Genomic DNA, 17,470 nt, shown 5'->3' with positions numbered 1-17,470 from the left:
GTGCACATCACTCCCCAGCAATGGGGGTGGCAGTCCTGAAGGATGTTCAGGACTGATGCATGGATATTATTATCCTTAAATGTTTGTTTGATTTGGCCACCTCTGGGGGTAAGGCAGTGTTGGCCTCCTCCTTCGTGCCTTGGCTGTGCCATTTCACGCTGTGCCATGATCCTGACACTGTAGTGCTTCGTGATTTGGATTTTCTCATTTCTGGAGTGGATTACATGGCTGATGCCTTGTACTAGAGAATGACATGGGGGAAAAATTTGTCCCTGACCCCGCGACCACTGTCCATGCCCCGTCCCCATCCCCACAACTATTATCCCCGCAGCATCCATACAAGCCTCAGTGCTGCAATATTTAGCTTATTCCTTCCTTATAAATCAAAGTTCTGGCTGCTGAACTAGAAAAAGAGATGTTCAGCTGGCAGGGCTTTGTTTATAAATTTTTATCAACACAACTAATATACTACTTTATCCTAAAGCAAAAAAAAAAAAAGGAAAAGAAATAGAAATTTTTTTTCTACCTTTGTTATCTGGTTTCTGCTTTCCTCATCTTCTCACTCAAATCCTTCCATCCACTGTCTGTCTTCTCTCTGCATCTTCCGTTTGCTCTGTTACTGTGCCTCTCCCTTCACCGCCCCCCCCCCCCCCCCCACACACAATTGGTCTGGCACCAATCTTCTTCCCTACGCTCTCCCCAAAGTCTGGCATCTCTGTCGTCTTCCCTTCCAGTGTCTTCTCCCCACTCTCTGTTTCCCATTTCCCTTCAGCGTCTTCTCCCCACTCTCTCTTCCCCATTTCCCTTCAGCGTCTTCTCCCCACTCTGTGTTCCCCATTTTTTCCCTTCAGCGTCTTCTCCCCACTCTGTGTTCCCCATCTTTTCCCTTCAGCGTCTTCTCCCCACTCTGTGTTCCCATTTTTCCCTTCAGCGTCTTCTCCCCACTCTCTTCCCCATTTCCTTTCAGCATCTGTTCCTCTCCACCCCCCTTCAGCGTCTGTTCCTTTCCTTTCCACCACCACCCTTCCCTCTAGCCACCTCACCACCCTTCTGCACCCCTCATACAGTCTGAGAATCTCCCTCACTCCCCCTTACCTTCGTGGCACGTTATAAATTTCTGAAAAGGAAACTTCTGCTCTGAATCTCAGCTTGAGTAATCCTGTCAACAGATGCGAGTCTCAAAGGCTGGGGAGCAGTGTGCATGATTGTCGCAGTTCATAAGAACATAAGATTTGCCTCTGCTGGGTCAAACCAGTGGTCCATCGTGCCCAGCAGTTTGCTCACGCGGCGGCCCTTAGGTCAAAGACCAGTGCCCTATATGAGTCTAGCCTTACTCGCGTATGTTCTGTTCCAGTAGGAACTTATCCAACCTTGTCTTGAATCCCTGAAGGGTGGACGTCCTCAGGGTACAATTGGTGGATCAATCGCCTGGAACTGCGGGCAATTCGGCTGGCCTTCTCCACTTCAAGTGTCGTCTCCATCATCAAGCCCTCCATATGTTCTCAGACAATGCCACATCATCATTGGGGGCACGAAGAGTCCCTTTCTGAGGATGGAGGCCCAGCTGCTCTTTTGGTAGGCAAAGAGGCACTTTGTGACGCTGCCTGCAGCGTACGTGGCAGGAGCGGACAACATTCAAGCAGACTTTCTCAGTCGTCAGACATGAGAGCCCAAAGAGCGGTCACTATCTCAAAGAGCATTCGATTGCATAGTGGATCAATGGGGATGCTCTGGTTCAGCCCTGGAAGGGTCTTTTTTATGTCTTCCCTCCAAGGCCCATGATAGGGCGTTGGTTGAGGTGGATAGCGGACCATGAGGGTCCAGTGATACTGGTGGCACCCGATTGGCCGGGCAGCCGTGATATGCTGACTTGGTTCAGCTTCAGCAGGATCAGGGGCTCTGGTTACCTTGTCCTTCTCACCTCCTCACACAGGGTTCAGTTGCGATGCAGGATCCGGACCACTTTAATCTTACGGCATGGCTCTTGAGCACTCGGCCTTGACTGACTGGGGCTATTCTTCAGCAGTGATTGCCACATTGCTTCACAGTCCAGAGTGGCAGTTTATGTGAAGGCTTGGAGATGTTACCAGACCTGGTGCGCCCTGAGACAGGTGGACCCTTCTCTTCCATCGTTTCCTCGGATCCTGGAGTTTCTGCAGGATGGCATGAAGAAAGGTCTAGCAGTAGCTTCACTCCAGGTTCAGATTGCTTGTTTTTTGTGTATGGGCCCTCCTTCCCTGAGGAGTTCATTGGCTGTTCATCCAGATATGGTTCATTTTCTGCGGGGCACGTTAAGACCAAGGCCTCCCTTGCACTTCCCTGTTCAACCTGAAACCTTAATCTGGTTCTTTGCTTTCTGGCTCATCCCCTATATGAGCTTCTGGAATAGGCATCTCTGATGACTCTCACAATCACAACAGTCTTTCTGGTGGCTATTACTTCAGCCCGCAGGGTTTTGGAGCTTCAGGCTCTCTCCTGCAGGGATCTCTTTCAGCATATTATGGATTCCGCTGTGATGCTACATACTGTTCCTTCCTTTCTTCCAAAAGTGGTTTCTGCTTTCCATGTGATTCAAGAAGTCCGGCTTCCTGCTTTAGCTTCCTCTGGTTCGAGGAAGCAAAACCGGGTGTTGTAGGCCTTGGGTATGCACAGCAGTTTATTGCGGTATCTGGAGGTCACCGAGTTTCATCTCTCTGACCACCTGTTTGTTTGGCTAACATTTCGAGGTGGATTCACATGGCCATTTCCGCGGCTTATGTGATGGCCGGAAAGCAGCCCCCCTTGGGGTACAGGCTCTTTCGATCAGAGGGGTTTCATCCTCTTGGGCAGAGTTGTCGGCTGTTTCTCTGGACGTGATTTGCAGGGCCGCTACCTGGTCCTCTTTGCATACATTCATCAAGTTTTACAGAATCGATGCGACAGCCAAGCAGGATGCTACTTTTGGTGCCTCTGTTTTGGCAGCAGACTCGCCAGTCCCACCCTGAATTTTTGGGACTGTTCTGTTATATCCCACTGGTCCCGGAATAAAGTGGGACTGTACAAGAACAAAAGATTAGGTTCTTACTATTGCTAATCTTCTTTCTTATAGATCTACACTTTATTCCTGGAACCCGCCCTATACTGGACTATTGTAACTTCATATACCTGGGATCCTATAAAAACACCATCAAACGTTTAAGAATAGTTCAAAATGCTGCTGTCCGCCTCCTCTTCGGCCTCAAAAAATATGACCACGTTAGCCCCTATTACACTAAACTCCACTGACTGCCGTTGGAGGCAAGGATCATCTTCAAATTCGCCTGCCTCTGCTTCAAAACCCTAGCAGGCTCTTCTCCAATCTACCTATCCGAGCACCTTGAAATTGCTGGCCCCTCTCGTACACCTACCTGTTCTCCTTTCCTTCCCTGAAAGGCTGCCTCTATAAGAAATTTCTCGACAGATCCCTTGCATTCCAAGCGGGCAAATAGAACAAATGCCTCACAGCACTCATCTCCAATTCCCCCCCCCCCCTACCAAATGTTCAGGAAGTCAATCAAAACCTACCTTTTTGATAAATTCCTCTAACTTCTCCCCCCCCCTTTTCCTTGCCTCCTCCTCGGACCTTGACTTACCTCAGACTCTCGACTCCTCCAATCCTGTCAGCCACCAAATGGCTTAACAAAATGGATCACCCTATCCAACTAATCACCCCTTCTTCGTTACCTCCCTTACTAAATGCCTCTGCTCTGCTTTATCGAACTCCACAGTATATATCACCGCCGTATGTAACACTACTGTATGAACTCCGTTATATATATGCAACTTACAGCAAATGTAACTTCTCTGCAATTGTAACCGACCTGAAAAATAACTTCACCGTAAATGTAGCGTCGCCGAAAATGTAAATGTAGCTATGCCAAAAAAAAAAAAAAAAAGTGTAACTTTGCTGTAATGTACAGTCTCATTCATCTGTTAACCACATAGAACTTCCATGGTAATGCAGTATACAAAAATAAAGTTGTTATTATTATTATACTTGCTGATTTGCCAATTCTATGTCTTACAAGTACTGATCCAGCCTTTATAAGAGTGCATCTGAATGGGTTTAGCACTTAATTTGAGGGAGTCCCTAGTTCAGGCGCCTCCTTCTGACAGTTCAGGCTGTGTTTCCCTATAGCACTGTTTTGTTGTTTAGGTTTCCAATGTTTCATAAACTGTTATTTCATTTTTCATTGTTGTTGCATTTGTTTCTATGAGCAGAATTAATTTGCTTGTCGGGGAGTTCCCCGTTCCTCTCTCTCTCTCTCTTGTTCTTATTCTCTACAGTTGTTCCTGGATGCTTTAAGACTGACTGGTGAGCACAGGAGCATGCTCAGTGATGAGGTATGAGAGGGAGAGGGTAAAAGCCTCTGAAATTTTGAGGCTTCCTGCATATCCTGGCAAGTGGAGAGAAATAACCCACTGATCCCGGAATAAAGTATGGATTTACAAGAAAGAAGTTTAGCAAAGGTAAGAACCTAATTTTTCATTCCACTGCAAATGGGTTATAGAATCCGAGGCAACATGGTTTTACAAAAAGTAAATGGTGCCAGACGAATCTGATTGAATTCTTTGATTGGGTGACGTTTTCAGGAGAGTTACAAAGTACAGCAGGTTACTTCGGAGAAGATCTGGACATTGTATCAGGGTCATTACTAAATAGATAATTTAGTTAGAAGGTTGTGGGATCTGGGTGAGATTGAAATACTTCCTACAGTATTAGTTTGTCTTGATGGATTTCTTGAATAGTAGGGTTTTTATTTCTTAAAGAGACTCTTCACAAGAATTGGGAAACACCCTTGACTATTAAGTGGCTCCCAGAAAGCTGGATTCTATTTATAGAATCATTTCTTTTCCAGGGTTTGATAAACCACAGCGTCAGCATCAATCCTTGATTGTGGAATCAACTTTTTTTTTAGTCATTTGCTTTGAAAGTCTATGCCTCAGCACCACCAGGGTGTGAAGGCCGAACTATGGGCAAGTTTGGATGTCGCCTTTATCAAAATTCCACATTGGCGAATAGGGTCCTTAACTACAATATCTACATATCCTGTTACATGAAACATCTTGTACAGAAACTACCTTCTTTTGCACAACATCTTCCAGGAATTTCACAACATCTTTCGCACTCTTTCCCAAACCAGAAAGTATTTGGCAAGATCTTCTTATGACTTTGAGTTATCATCTAGAGCTTCGGCTATGTCAGTGACCATGAGACACTTGGCATGATTGAGAGTCTCAGATATGGGCTCAACCTTCAAGACAGATTAGCTAATATTCCCTGTTTGGGAGAAGAGCTTTTTGGTGATTCCATTGAGGTAGCCACATAAAAACTAACTGACCATGAAAAGAATTGGAATGCTAAGTCTAAGCCTCCCTCGGCTTCTCAATCATCTAAACCTTTTTCATACCAGAGGCGTTTTCAGCAGAAGCAAAAGCAACAGCGACCTCAAAAGTCTCAACCATTAGCTCCTCAAAATCCTACTCAGTCTTTTTGATGGACTCATGGAGGGCTTAGCCACTGTTCCTCTCTCTCAGCCTTTTCCTCAGCCAATTAGAGGTTGGCTCCAATTATGCCATCCACATTGGGCGCTGATAACAACAGACCTCTAGGTTCTCAAAGTCATTCAAGAGAGTTACTCTCTTCATTTCATCACCACACCTCCAGATCATTCTCCAAGAGAGTCTTATTTGAACCCACAGCAGACATCCCTTCTTCTTCGGGAGATAGAATCTCTACTTCTTCTGAATGCCATAGAGACTGTCTCTCCTGCTTACAAGAATCAGGGTTTTTACTCAAGGTATTTTCTTATCCCAAAGAAGACAGAAGGTCTACAGGGCCTGAACAAATTCTTAGTAAAGGAAAAGTTTTGCATGTTGTCCTTAGCAACGCTATATCCCCTCTTAGATCAGAACGATTGGCTATGTTCTCTAGATCTAAAGGAAGCTTATACCCACATTCCAATTCATCCTGCGCACAGGAAATTCCTTAGATTTCAAGGAGCCCATCAACACTTTCAGTACAAGGTTCTGCCATTCAGCCTGGCAACCTCGCTTAGAGTATTCACCAAGTGCCTGGTAGTAGTGGCAGCGGCTTTAAGAGCTTAAGGTCTTCAGGTTTTTACTTATCTCAGTGATTGGCTAATAAAAGATACCACTCCTCAAGGGTCAGCTATCCTCTTGCTTCAGCATTTGGGGTTCGAAGTCAACTTTCCAAAATCTCAACTTCAACCTTCTCAAACTCTACAATTCATAGGAGCCCTGCTCGACACCATTCAACTCAGGACATTTCTCCCTCAGCAAAGACAAGACAATCTGGTTCAGCTTTGCAATCAAGTTTATCACCTTCCCTCCATCTCAGCCAGGGGATGATGGTTCTACCAGGCCAAACGGCATCCACGGTCCATGTTACCCCCTTTGCCAGACTTCATCTCAGGACACCTCAGTGGTCTCTAGCATCTCTTTTTTTTAAAAAAAAAATTTCTTTATTCATTTTTAAATTTACATCAAGTGTACAGTAAATATCAAACAATTATAATACAACATCACTTGAAAAATCTTCAATATCATACACCAAGAAGATTTAACCCCCACCCCCCTCCCAAATTCATATACAACTAATATATACCACATGAAAATAATATCTTATGACAATCATATATATATTCTTAATGGAAAACCAAGAACCCCCCCGCCCCCAAATCCACATGTGTATTAAAATTGGGAAAAGTGTAACTTATTCATTACTATAATTTAATAATCTCAATGGTCTCAAGCTCTCGACCCACTCTCACAGGAGATTAGTCACATCTTCACTTAGTCAATCTCTGCAGTGGTGGATGAACTCTTCAAATCTTTCCAGAGGATTTTTGTTTTAAATCCCTCCACGTCAGAAAGTTCTCACTATAGACTCGTCCAAGTATGCTTGGAGAGCTCATCTGGATGGTCTTCATACACAGGGTCACTGGTCCGATCAAAAGCAACAATTCCACCTCAATCTCTTGGAACTCATGGCCATTCGCAATGCTCTTAAGAACTTTCAGCACATTATAGACAATCAGGTGTATTACATAAACAAGCAAGGAGGAACAGGTTCTCTCCTTTGTCATGAGGCTGAGAAGATTTTGCATTGGGCATTTGTCAAAGCGATCTATATTCAGGGAGAGAAGAATTCTCTCACTGACAAACTCAGCAGATTTCTCCGGTCACACAAGTGGATGCTCAGCTCCACAGTCTTGCATCAGATATTCTCTCTTTGTGGGACTCCTCAGATAGACCTGTTTGCGTCCCCCTCACAATCACAAGCTGCCTCAATTCTGCTTCCCCACATTCACAAGCTGCCTCAATTCTGCTCCAGACAATACTCTCTGCAACGTCTAGAGGCAGATGCTTTTCTTCTGGATTGGACGCACAAATTCCTTTGTGTTTCCACCAATTCCTCTCATTCTCAAGACACTAGTCAAGCTCAAACAAGAATCAGCCACCATGATCCTCATAGCCCCTTAGTGGCCCAGATAACCATGGTTCTCCCTACTACTTCAGCTCAATCTCAAGGAACCAGTACCCTTGCAGATCTTTCCATCTCTTCTCACACAGTGTCAAGGATATGTTTTACATCCCAATCTCCAGTCCTTGGACCTGACAGCTTGGTACCTTTCAGGATGACCTTAGCTGACACTGATCTTTCTGATCCTGTCCGGCTCATTTTGTTCAAGTTCAAGTTCAGATTTATTTTGATTAATCGCCTATATAAAACTTTCTAGGTGATGTACAATAAAATACAGGTTATAAAAAACATAATATCATATTAGAATTACAAAACATCCAAAACATCAACACAAGTAATTATTAATTAAATAAATAAAGTAGAGAAGATTTCTCTTTACCTAGAATTAACATAACATAACAGGGAGGAAAGGAGGGAAAGTGGTTAAAGCTACAGCCTCAGCATCCTGAGATTGTGAGTTCAAACCCACGCTGCTCTTTGTGACCCTGGGTAAGTCACTTAATCCCCCCATTGCCTCAGGTACATTAGATAGATTGTGAACCCACCGGGACAGACAGGGAAACATTTTTAAGTACCTGAATAAATTCATGTAAACCATTCTGAGCTCAGAACGGTATAGAAAATTTGAATAAATAAATAAACCTTCTACACGGCAGTGCTACCAACAGAAATGGGCATGGTTTTCTATGTGGTGTACTCTTCATCATGATGCTTCAGCCTCCTCTATATCTTCAGTATTGGATTATCTTCTTCATTTATCCAACTCAGGTCTTAGAACCAGCTCAGTTAGTGTTCATCTTAGTGCTATCAATGTTTTCATGGACCAATCAACGGTAAACCTCTGACTGCTTATCCTCTTGTTTCCAGATTCATGAAAGGACTTTTCAATGTCAAACAACCTCTGAAATCACCTCCAGTGGTTTGGGATCTTAATATTGTTCTCTCTAGACTCATGAAGCCTTCCTTTAAACTAATATCTTCAGCTCATCTCAAATATCTCACTTGGAAAGTTGTATTTCTCATCTCCATTACTTTTGCTTATTGAGTGAGCAAGCTTCAAGCGCATTTTACAGTGTTCGACCATGACAAAGTAGTGCTTCGCACCAATCCAAAGTTCCTCCCAAATATCATCTCAATCAATCAATTGTGCTTCCAGTGTTTTTTTCCCCAAGCCTCATTCTCATCCTGGAGAAACGGCTCTTCATACTTTAGACTGCAAATGAGCCTTGGCTTATTACTTACAATGAACTCAGCCACCTAGAACATCTCCTCAACTGTTCATCTCCTTTGATCCTAACAGGTTGGGACCATCTGTATTCACCTGCGTTCCTTAACTTCCAAAAAAGGCTCCACCTCAGTCCCCTCCTCCCCCTCAGCTGGTGTTCTGGCGAAATTCTTCAACGATAAGATCACCACCTTGAGATCCCCCTTCCCGCCCACAGTCCCCTACAACTCCCTGGTGCCCACCGACTCCATTTCTACCCCAACGACCTCCTATCCCATCCCAGTGGATAGATCCTGATCCATCTTTGAGCTCGTATCAGAATCCACGGTCCTCAAACTTTGCCTCAAAATGAAATCCTGCAACTGCTCCTTAGACCCATTCCCCTCCTACCTATATAAGAAAATTCCTGCGCAGGCCATCTCTTCTATTACCGAACTCATCAATTCCGCCTTACACTCGGGCCTTTTCTCCCCAGAAATGGGCCATATTGCCCTGACCCCTCTACTGAAAAAATCTGACCTAGACCCCTCCACACCATCCAGCTATCGCCCAATAGCAAATATCCCTCTATTAACCAAGTTACTCGAGTCCATCATTGCCACCCAACTCGCATCTTATTTAGAGAGATTTTCTATCCTCTTACCTTACCAATATGGATTTCGTCACAATTTCAGCACCGAATCCCTACTGACCTCCTTAATCTCTAAGGTCCAGTTACTCCACTCTCAAAACAAGTTTGCCGTCCTCCTTCAATTCGACCTTTCCGCTGCTTTTGACGATGTTCACCATGACATTCTAGTCTACCAACTCTCCGAGATAGGCATCAACTCCACAGTCTTAGACTGGTTCTCTAAATTCTTACGCTCTCGCTCTTACACCGTCAACATGAATGGCACCTCCTCCATCCCCTGGCAACCAACGTGTGGAGTCCCGCAAGGCTCACCTCTTTCTCCTATCCTGTTTAACATCTATATGTCCTCCCTTAAACTCCTCCACCTATCACCCCTAGAAACAATTTACACTTACGCTGACGATATCCTAGTCCTCCTCGAGACCGACCCAAACCTTACCAACCTCTCGGAGAACATATCCTCCAGTCCTGGGCCCATACTGTCAAAATGAAACTGAACAAGTCCAAAACTAAACTACTTTGGCTCGGCCCTAAACTTGACCAACTCCCCACCTCCATCCCCCTGTCCTCTGGCTCCACTCTGCAGCTGGAGTCCTCAAGCAATGTTCTGGGCATCATCATCGACTCCACTTTGTCTTTCAACGACCACCTCAATTCCTTGGCAAAAAAATGCTATTTCAGCCTTCACATGCTGAGGAAAGTAAGATCCTATTTCCATCAAAACCACTTTACTGTTCTCGTCCAATCTATCATCCTGTCCAGATTGGACTACTGCAACTCAATCTACCTAAGCCTTACCAAGAAAAGTCTTCATAGACTTCAGCGGATCCAGAATGCCGCGGCCAAGCTCATCTTCGCAAAAATTAAATTCGACCATGTCTCACCGCTCCTGTCCAAGCTCCACTGGCTTCCGATTATCGCCAGGGTCTACTTTAAATGCGCCTGTCTAACTTTCAAAATCCTCCATGGCATCCTCCCTCCCTTCATCCCACTCTCCTGGAACTCCTTAAATCTTAATACCTCCAGACCCACTCACAAACTTAAATTATCCTTTCCTTCATTAAAAGGCATTTCCCGCGCAGGAAAACTAGGGACCTCCCTCCCCTTCAGACTCACTGAGCTCTGGAACAACCTTACCTCCCCCCTCCGGACCATGAGCTCTCTCCAACTCTTCCGCAAACATCTGAAAACCTGGCTGTTTTCAAAAATGTAATACTTACCCCATCTTTGGCATTGTAAGCCCCCCAATCACCCTTTCTCTATACCCTTTAACCTTCATGGAGTTCCTTTCTCTCTCAACTCCTGTAAACCGTGCCGAGCTCTACGATTGTGGAGATGATGCGGTATATAAACCTAAGGTTTAGTTTAGTTTAGTTTAGTTTGATGGCCTGTATTGCCTTCTGTTATGCTCAGACTGGGCTGAACCTTGGGGGTCATGTCACAGCTCTCAAAGTCCGAGCTATGGCAACTTCATCTTACGTTCCATTCCTATTGATGAGATCTGTAAAGTTGCTACTTGGTCCTCAGTTCATACATGCACATCTCGCTATTGTCTAGAGTCTTATTCTAGATGAGATGATTACTTCAGCCAAGCAGTTTTGCAAAATTATTTTCTTAATGGCCAGCACTCCCTCCATCCCATTGTAGTAAGTAGGGAGTCCCACATGTAAGAATATACTGCTTGCTTGTCCTGGGATAAAGCACAGTTACTTACCATAACGGGTGTTATCCAGGGACAGCAGGCAGATATTCTCACAACCCAACCACCCACCTTCCCTGGCTGGCTTCTTAGCTTGCTTACGGAACGAGCCTATATTGGGCGGGAAGGTAGCGCATGCGCAGTGCAGACAGTTGCAAAGTTTCTAAAAACTTAAAGTGGCGATACACTTTTAAAACTGTCCATATTGGGGCTCCGTGGATGACGTCACTCACATGTGAGAATATCTGCCTGCTGTCCCTGGATAACACCTGTTACAGTAAGTAACTGTGCTAAGACTTATGTGGATGGGGATCAGACAGAATCCACAGGGACACGGCGGGGATGGAGACAGAGTCCGCGGAGACGGGGCGGAGAGAGGGACAAATTTTTCCCTGCATCATTGTCCAGAATGACACATCTATTGCACTGGAAAAAGAAATTATGTCCTTACCTTGATAATAGCTTTTCCAGTAGATAGGTATGTCATTCTCGATCCTCGCCCTGTCCTTTCTGCACCTGCCTACTGTTTATTCTTCTTCAAGTTTGTATCTTGGATGCCAGTCAGCTCTTTGGGCCCTGAAGAATTCTGTATAATGTCCTACCTGAGCTCCTTTGTTGCTTCCGTTGGGCATTCTTTGTTCATTGAGTGTTCAAGTGCTTTTATGTTTGAGCAGAACAGTTGTTTTGTTTGGGAAATTTCCCATTGTAGTCCTGCTCTTGCATGCTTATGTACTAACTGCAGATGGCAGTAGAATTCCCAGTGAAGTAGAATCACAGAAAAATATCTAGCGTGGATTCCTTCTGCATATGGCTCGCAAGATAACCCACTTGTCCAGAATGACACAACTATCTACTGGAAAAGATATTATCAAGGTAAAGACATAATCTCTTTTTCTGGTGTCTTTGGAGAACAGCTATAAGTGAGTAACCAATTTATTGCCCAAAAAATTATTTTAAAACGTGGGTTTCAAGATTACACTTCCCTTGATCTCTTTTAATTTTTTTTGTTTAATTTTATTTATATGAACTTTTAGTTGAAACAACAAAGATACAAAGATTCCCTCTTCCCTCACTCTCCCATCCCCCCTCATTAGCAAGTCACATAAAAGCCTAAGTATATTTTATGGAGACCAAATCTTGTAGAAATATCTGAACAAGGGTTCAAATGTATTGATAAAATGTTGCTCCTTTTTGTTATTTTGAGTGACTTGCTGTCTGATCCTGGCTTTACCCTCTCTTGCACTCTCAGGTCTTTGTACAGTCAAGCAATGTGACTATTACCAAGATGGATGTCAACAATCTTGCCATGGTCATGGCTCCCAACTGCCTTCGCTGTCAATCAGATGACCCACGCATTATCTTTGAGAACACACGCAAAGAAATGTCCTTTATTCGAGTCCTCATTCAGAACCTAGACACAAGCTTCATGGAGGCCGTTCTATAGCAAAATGGAAGTGGGTAAAAATGCCAGTCACAAGCGCAATCAGTGGAAATGTGAATAAAGGAGGACTCTGTACAGCTCTGTGTAAAGCATCTCTCCCTTTGTTCATGCATTGTTACGGGTGCTATATGGCCTGTCCAATGTTGTCTGTCTCAATGTCAGAAGCAGCAGATCACATCACTGTTTGCCTTTTCCACACTACTGTGTCCATTTTTTAAAGGTACCATAGAATAAGTGGTGATGTGACACTACAAAGGCATCATCAGTGCCATCAGATATCTCAGGAGCTTTGCTGCCTATTTCCTCCCCCAATACATCATAGAGATTATACATCTCTAGGAACCTAGGTAAACCCCAATGTTTCTGTTAATATGTTTGAGTAGCTTTTATTGGGGAGGGGGGGGTTTCTGCAGTCTCTTATTTCTAGTCTTTCATGCTGGCCAGTTGGGTAACAATCATTAAGCTACTTGAGGGTAACTATGGAAAGTTGGGCTATTTACTAGCTGCTTGGTAGTGATAATTGAATTTTAAAAAACATTTATTCATGCATTGTGGAAATTCACGAGAAAGGAGCTTGCATATGCAAACAGATCAAATGTATTAGTATACGATTAGTCCACTGATCAATAACTACAGTTAGTAGTATTCGCTGAATAAGAGTGACAGAGAACTGTATATTAAACCAGAAAATACACACAACCCACATGTACACAGGGAACAGAGAACAGTTAGTGATAAGCAGAAAGTCTATACCCTAACTAAGGCATGGATGCACTAAACAGGTCGATGACCGCATGAGTCTACTGTGGTCCTATTTTTGGCCAATTTCAAAAGAGCGACTAATGCTCAAACAAGTTTGCATGCAAATGATTCAAGAGGAGGTTCATCGTAATCCCTGTCCGATCACGCTGATGAATCACTGTGAGAGCAACTTTCACACATTGCACAGAGGCAGCAGCCACCTGCTACTCAGCTGTTCGGGGCAGGAATCCTTTTATTTCCTTTTTTTTTAATGGACACAAATGTTATGCATATTACCCACGCACAATATATGTCCCCATTTATTAAAAAAAAGTCATGTTGGTCCCCACTCCCGATCACAGCCGTTGCACACACCCCCCCCCCCCCCCCCCCCGATGACAACCGCGGGTTCCCAAACCCCCCAATGATGATGGCCACCTCCGTGATAGTGATGCACCAAGAGAGACAGGAGGGATACCCAGTCCCTCCTGCCTCAGCAACCCGGTTGTGCACCCCATCAGAAACTCCCAGCTCAAGCAACCCCCAACGCCTCCCCCATACCTCATTGTAGAAGTCAGCAATAGGGTTGCCCACTCCCTGGTCTTAACTGGTCACTTTTTTCAGATCGCTAAAAGTGATCACTTTTTTGTGCATCATAAAGCCATCTTAGAGCATAAGTTGCTCTGCTAGTTTACATAGCATTTCAATATTAATGACCTTATTTGCATGGTCGGATCAGAGCAAGAGCGATCATGCAGAAAACCACGCAGTGAGTCATTTTGTGTATCGGGTTGGCAAATCTGATCATCATGAAACCAGTCAAAACCAGTTTAGCAATGTGATCATTAGACGATTGCTGACTTTAGTGCATCTGGGCCTAAGTTTGATTGTGAAACTTGTAGTTTTTACATTTTCCCCAATTAATTGCTGATGCAACCCAGCACGACAGCTTTATATGAATTGATCTTTTATTAAGTCAGCAAGCTTTTACCTGTTGGCTTGATACTCCAAAGGCTTAACTTTGGGGGTTAAATGAAGAAATCTTTATTTTTGCATGTTTTGCACCAACAACCAGAAAACATGTATCTAGAAAACTATTTCTGGCTAAGAGTTATCCAGTTAAAGGGAAGAGTAGTTGGAAGCGTGCCAGGGGCTAATTAAAACTTTAACCAAGTATTCAGAGCTATCTGGTTAAAGTTAACTGCTTAAAACAGATTGGAGAAATAACCTTTTCTAAAGTTAAGTGGGGAAAAAAAATATTCATTTAGCCTTAACCACTGACCTAACTGGGTTTAAATGTCTGGTTAAAGATAACTGAATATCCCATGACTAAATTTTGATCCCAATAATTATATCTGACTAAAAATCACATTGTATTAGCATATCCAAAGAGTTTAAGCATGCATGCACTAGTGTTCTGTGGGTTTTAGTTAGTTTGAGTTAAAAATCTATTTTTATACTCCATTAGACATCACTAGCCTGCAGTTATCCAGTCAAGAGCAGGGAGCACATAGCCTGCCCTTCAAGAGACTAATTTTATAACAGGGTACCTAGGTTAATAGGCTAACAATAGGTGCCTTCCTGCACTATTTCTGCCGGATTTGTACTGGTATTTTATAAAGACATATAGGTGCCTAATCCGGCAGAAATAGTGCTTTGATTGTGGGCACTGACATTTACGCCTGCAGGTTTTATAAAATGCACTTGTAAATTGTGCCTCCACCTGAACTCTGCCCAAATTCTTTTTGCCTGAGCCCACTTATTCTAAAAGTACACACTTGCTTTCATTGTGTGTACTTTTATGCATGACTTAATTTTATAAGAAGCATTTTATTTTATTTTTGTATTTATTTATGTATTGAGATTTATGAAGATATGAGGAGGTGTACATCTTAACATAAAACTTATAATTTTGTTAACAGCAACAGTAAAATGACCAAATCTGAGCATAAATACAATCAGTGAGGAAAACTTGGAGATGTCAAATTGAATCCTAATAATAACAATAACGCGGTATGGTATCAGAAATATAAGCATATGAGTAGGAAAGGTTTATAAAATTATCTCCCAAAAATCTGTCATTCTGCAGTAACTTAATAGCATGAAAGATCATGCTAACTAATAAATTAAACTCATTCAAACTGGAAACCACAAATCAAAAAGATACAGGATGAAAAGTTTTGCTTCGTCTTCAAGCAAATTCCTAGTAACTAGAACACTGGAAAGAAGACTGGTCAGAAATAAATGAAATAGCCTCGTTCTTATAAAGTGAACCCTAGCTGGATCTTCTGCAATGCCAACAGTGGGAGCTGATTCATTTTAAAATGCAGATACAAAGACCCCAGAAGACCAAACCATGAAAAGAAACAGCAGTATCTGAGCCTTCAAAAAATAAATAGGAAGCAAATTTGCACACTAAAGATCAATCCAGCAAACAGCAATGGGAATATGTTTTGTAACCCAAACCATTGCATGTATACATCATCTGTTTAAAAAAAGCCTTGTCTTCTATGAAGAACTTGGTTAGGAGGAGGATAAGCTCAGTTCTACAACTGACTCATACAGAAAGATGTTCAGCTTGCATCCTTTTTTTTCATACTGCAAAAAAATATTTGAACTGCCTTAACGGGCATTCAGCTGTTTTCTGGAGATTTACTTTGGGGTAAAATTTAAATCACAGCTCTGAAGTTTACTAGTATTGACAATAAATGTGGCTATACTGCAGCCAAAATGATAAAACCACTCTTCCAAAATTGCCTCAAGTATAACGGCCTATATGTAGTTGGCATTGTGGAGAACCACCAACTGCCCTGTTTGTGATGCCAAAATTTGATCTTGAAAGAGTGTAACTTGCATGGAGTGGCAGATGCAGCTCGGGTTACCTCATTGGGCAGACAAGATAGACTGTGCAGATCTTTATCTGCCATAAAATAGGTTGTTATGAATTGTACCCAGATCTCTCATCTGCTAGGACACAGCACTACCCATGGGATTATCAGACAAGCCTCATTGACCTTTACTAATTAATATTGAAAGCATGCGGTTACAGCTGTAGTTCTCCTTTTATTAACCAATAAACTTCTTTTCCCATTAGGTAGATCTGTCCTGTTAATTTCCCAGCCCAGTCTCACATACTATTGAAAACAGTTTGTTGAGCCATGTACCTCATCATGATCAATTAATGCTTTTAACTTTTATACACATCAATCTTAAATGGATTTCAGCACCCAGCAATCCCTAGAGCACCTCAGCACCTTCTTAGAGCAGAACGGCAATATTATTTTTGACAATCATGAGCAAAACACTACCTGCCTTGTTACCAGTCTTTTTGTGGTACATGGGAGAGCAGCACTGTGGCATTAAGTGACAGAAGATAATTGGAGGGGGGGGGTCTTTGAAAAGTGTGCATAGGTAACATCCAGGGGCAAAGTAGGCCATTATTGAGATGGCTTGGGGAAATCCACTACTTATTCCTAGGATAAGCAGCATAGAATCTGTCTTACTGCTTGGACTCTAGCTAGGTACTTGGGACCTGGGTTGGCCACTGTTGAAAACAGGAGACTGGGCTTGATGGACCTTCGGTCTGTCCCAGTATAGCAATTCTTATGTTCTTATGTGAGCCAAGTCTAGAACAATTGAGCCATTGTGACATCACTGATGAGGTTGGCTCTTAGGCATTGGTGGAATGAGGCTTTATGACATCATAATCTCAGCTCTGGAATGTTGCTACTCTTTGGGTTTCTGCCAGGGAGTTGGGACCTGGGTTGGCCACTGTTGGAAACAGGATACTGGGCTTGATGGACCTTCAGTCTGTCTTAGTATGGCAATTCTTATATTCTTAAGATTAGAGCGAGAAAATTATACAGGAACAAATTTTTCCCTGTCCCTGCGAGAACTCATTTTCCCGTCCCGGCAAGTTCTTTTCCTGTTCCTGTCCCTGTCCCATTCCAGAAAGCTCTGACCTCATGTGCACAATCCTCAAACACTTTAAAATCATAAGTGTCTGAGGCTTGTGCGGTTAAGGCAGAGCTTACAGGAATGGGAAATTGAGTTCCTGCGGGGACGGGGAAAAATTTGTTCCCGTGTCATTCTCTAACTAGAGCTACATAGATGCACCTATTTTACTTATTGTCTCAAATGGCAAATGCCTTCAAGCAAAGTGTAGCAACAGGGGCAAGACAGAAAGTCAAAGGACCAGAAAATAGCTG

At 43.2% G+C, this 17,470-nt stretch overlaps 1 protein-coding gene across 3 annotated transcripts in view; it reads left to right on the top strand.

Annotated features, from left to right (window-relative positions):
• The window catches only part of ARHGAP39 (Rho GTPase activating protein 39), a 295,579-nt gene extending 282,039 nt beyond the window's left edge, over positions 1–13,540 (top strand). For all 3 annotated transcript variants that reach the window (XM_033933771.1, XM_033933770.1, XM_033933772.1), the window contains one exon: positions 12,330–13,540. In XM_033933771.1, the coding sequence (XP_033789662.1) occupies positions 12,330–12,524 (195 nt within the window). In that variant the 3' untranslated portion in view covers positions 12,525–13,540. The remainder of the gene's footprint in view (positions 1–12,329) is intronic.
• The last annotated feature ends 3,930 nt before the right edge of the window (positions 13,541–17,470 follow it).

Source organism: Geotrypetes seraphini, chromosome 2 (genome assembly GCF_902459505.1).
Source record: "Geotrypetes seraphini chromosome 2, aGeoSer1.1, whole genome shotgun sequence".
NCBI classification, from domain to species: Eukaryota; Metazoa; Chordata; class Amphibia; order Gymnophiona; family Dermophiidae; genus Geotrypetes; species Geotrypetes seraphini.
The sequence above is the reverse complement of the archived record's forward strand: the minus strand, read 5'-3'. Positions and strand labels throughout refer to the sequence as shown.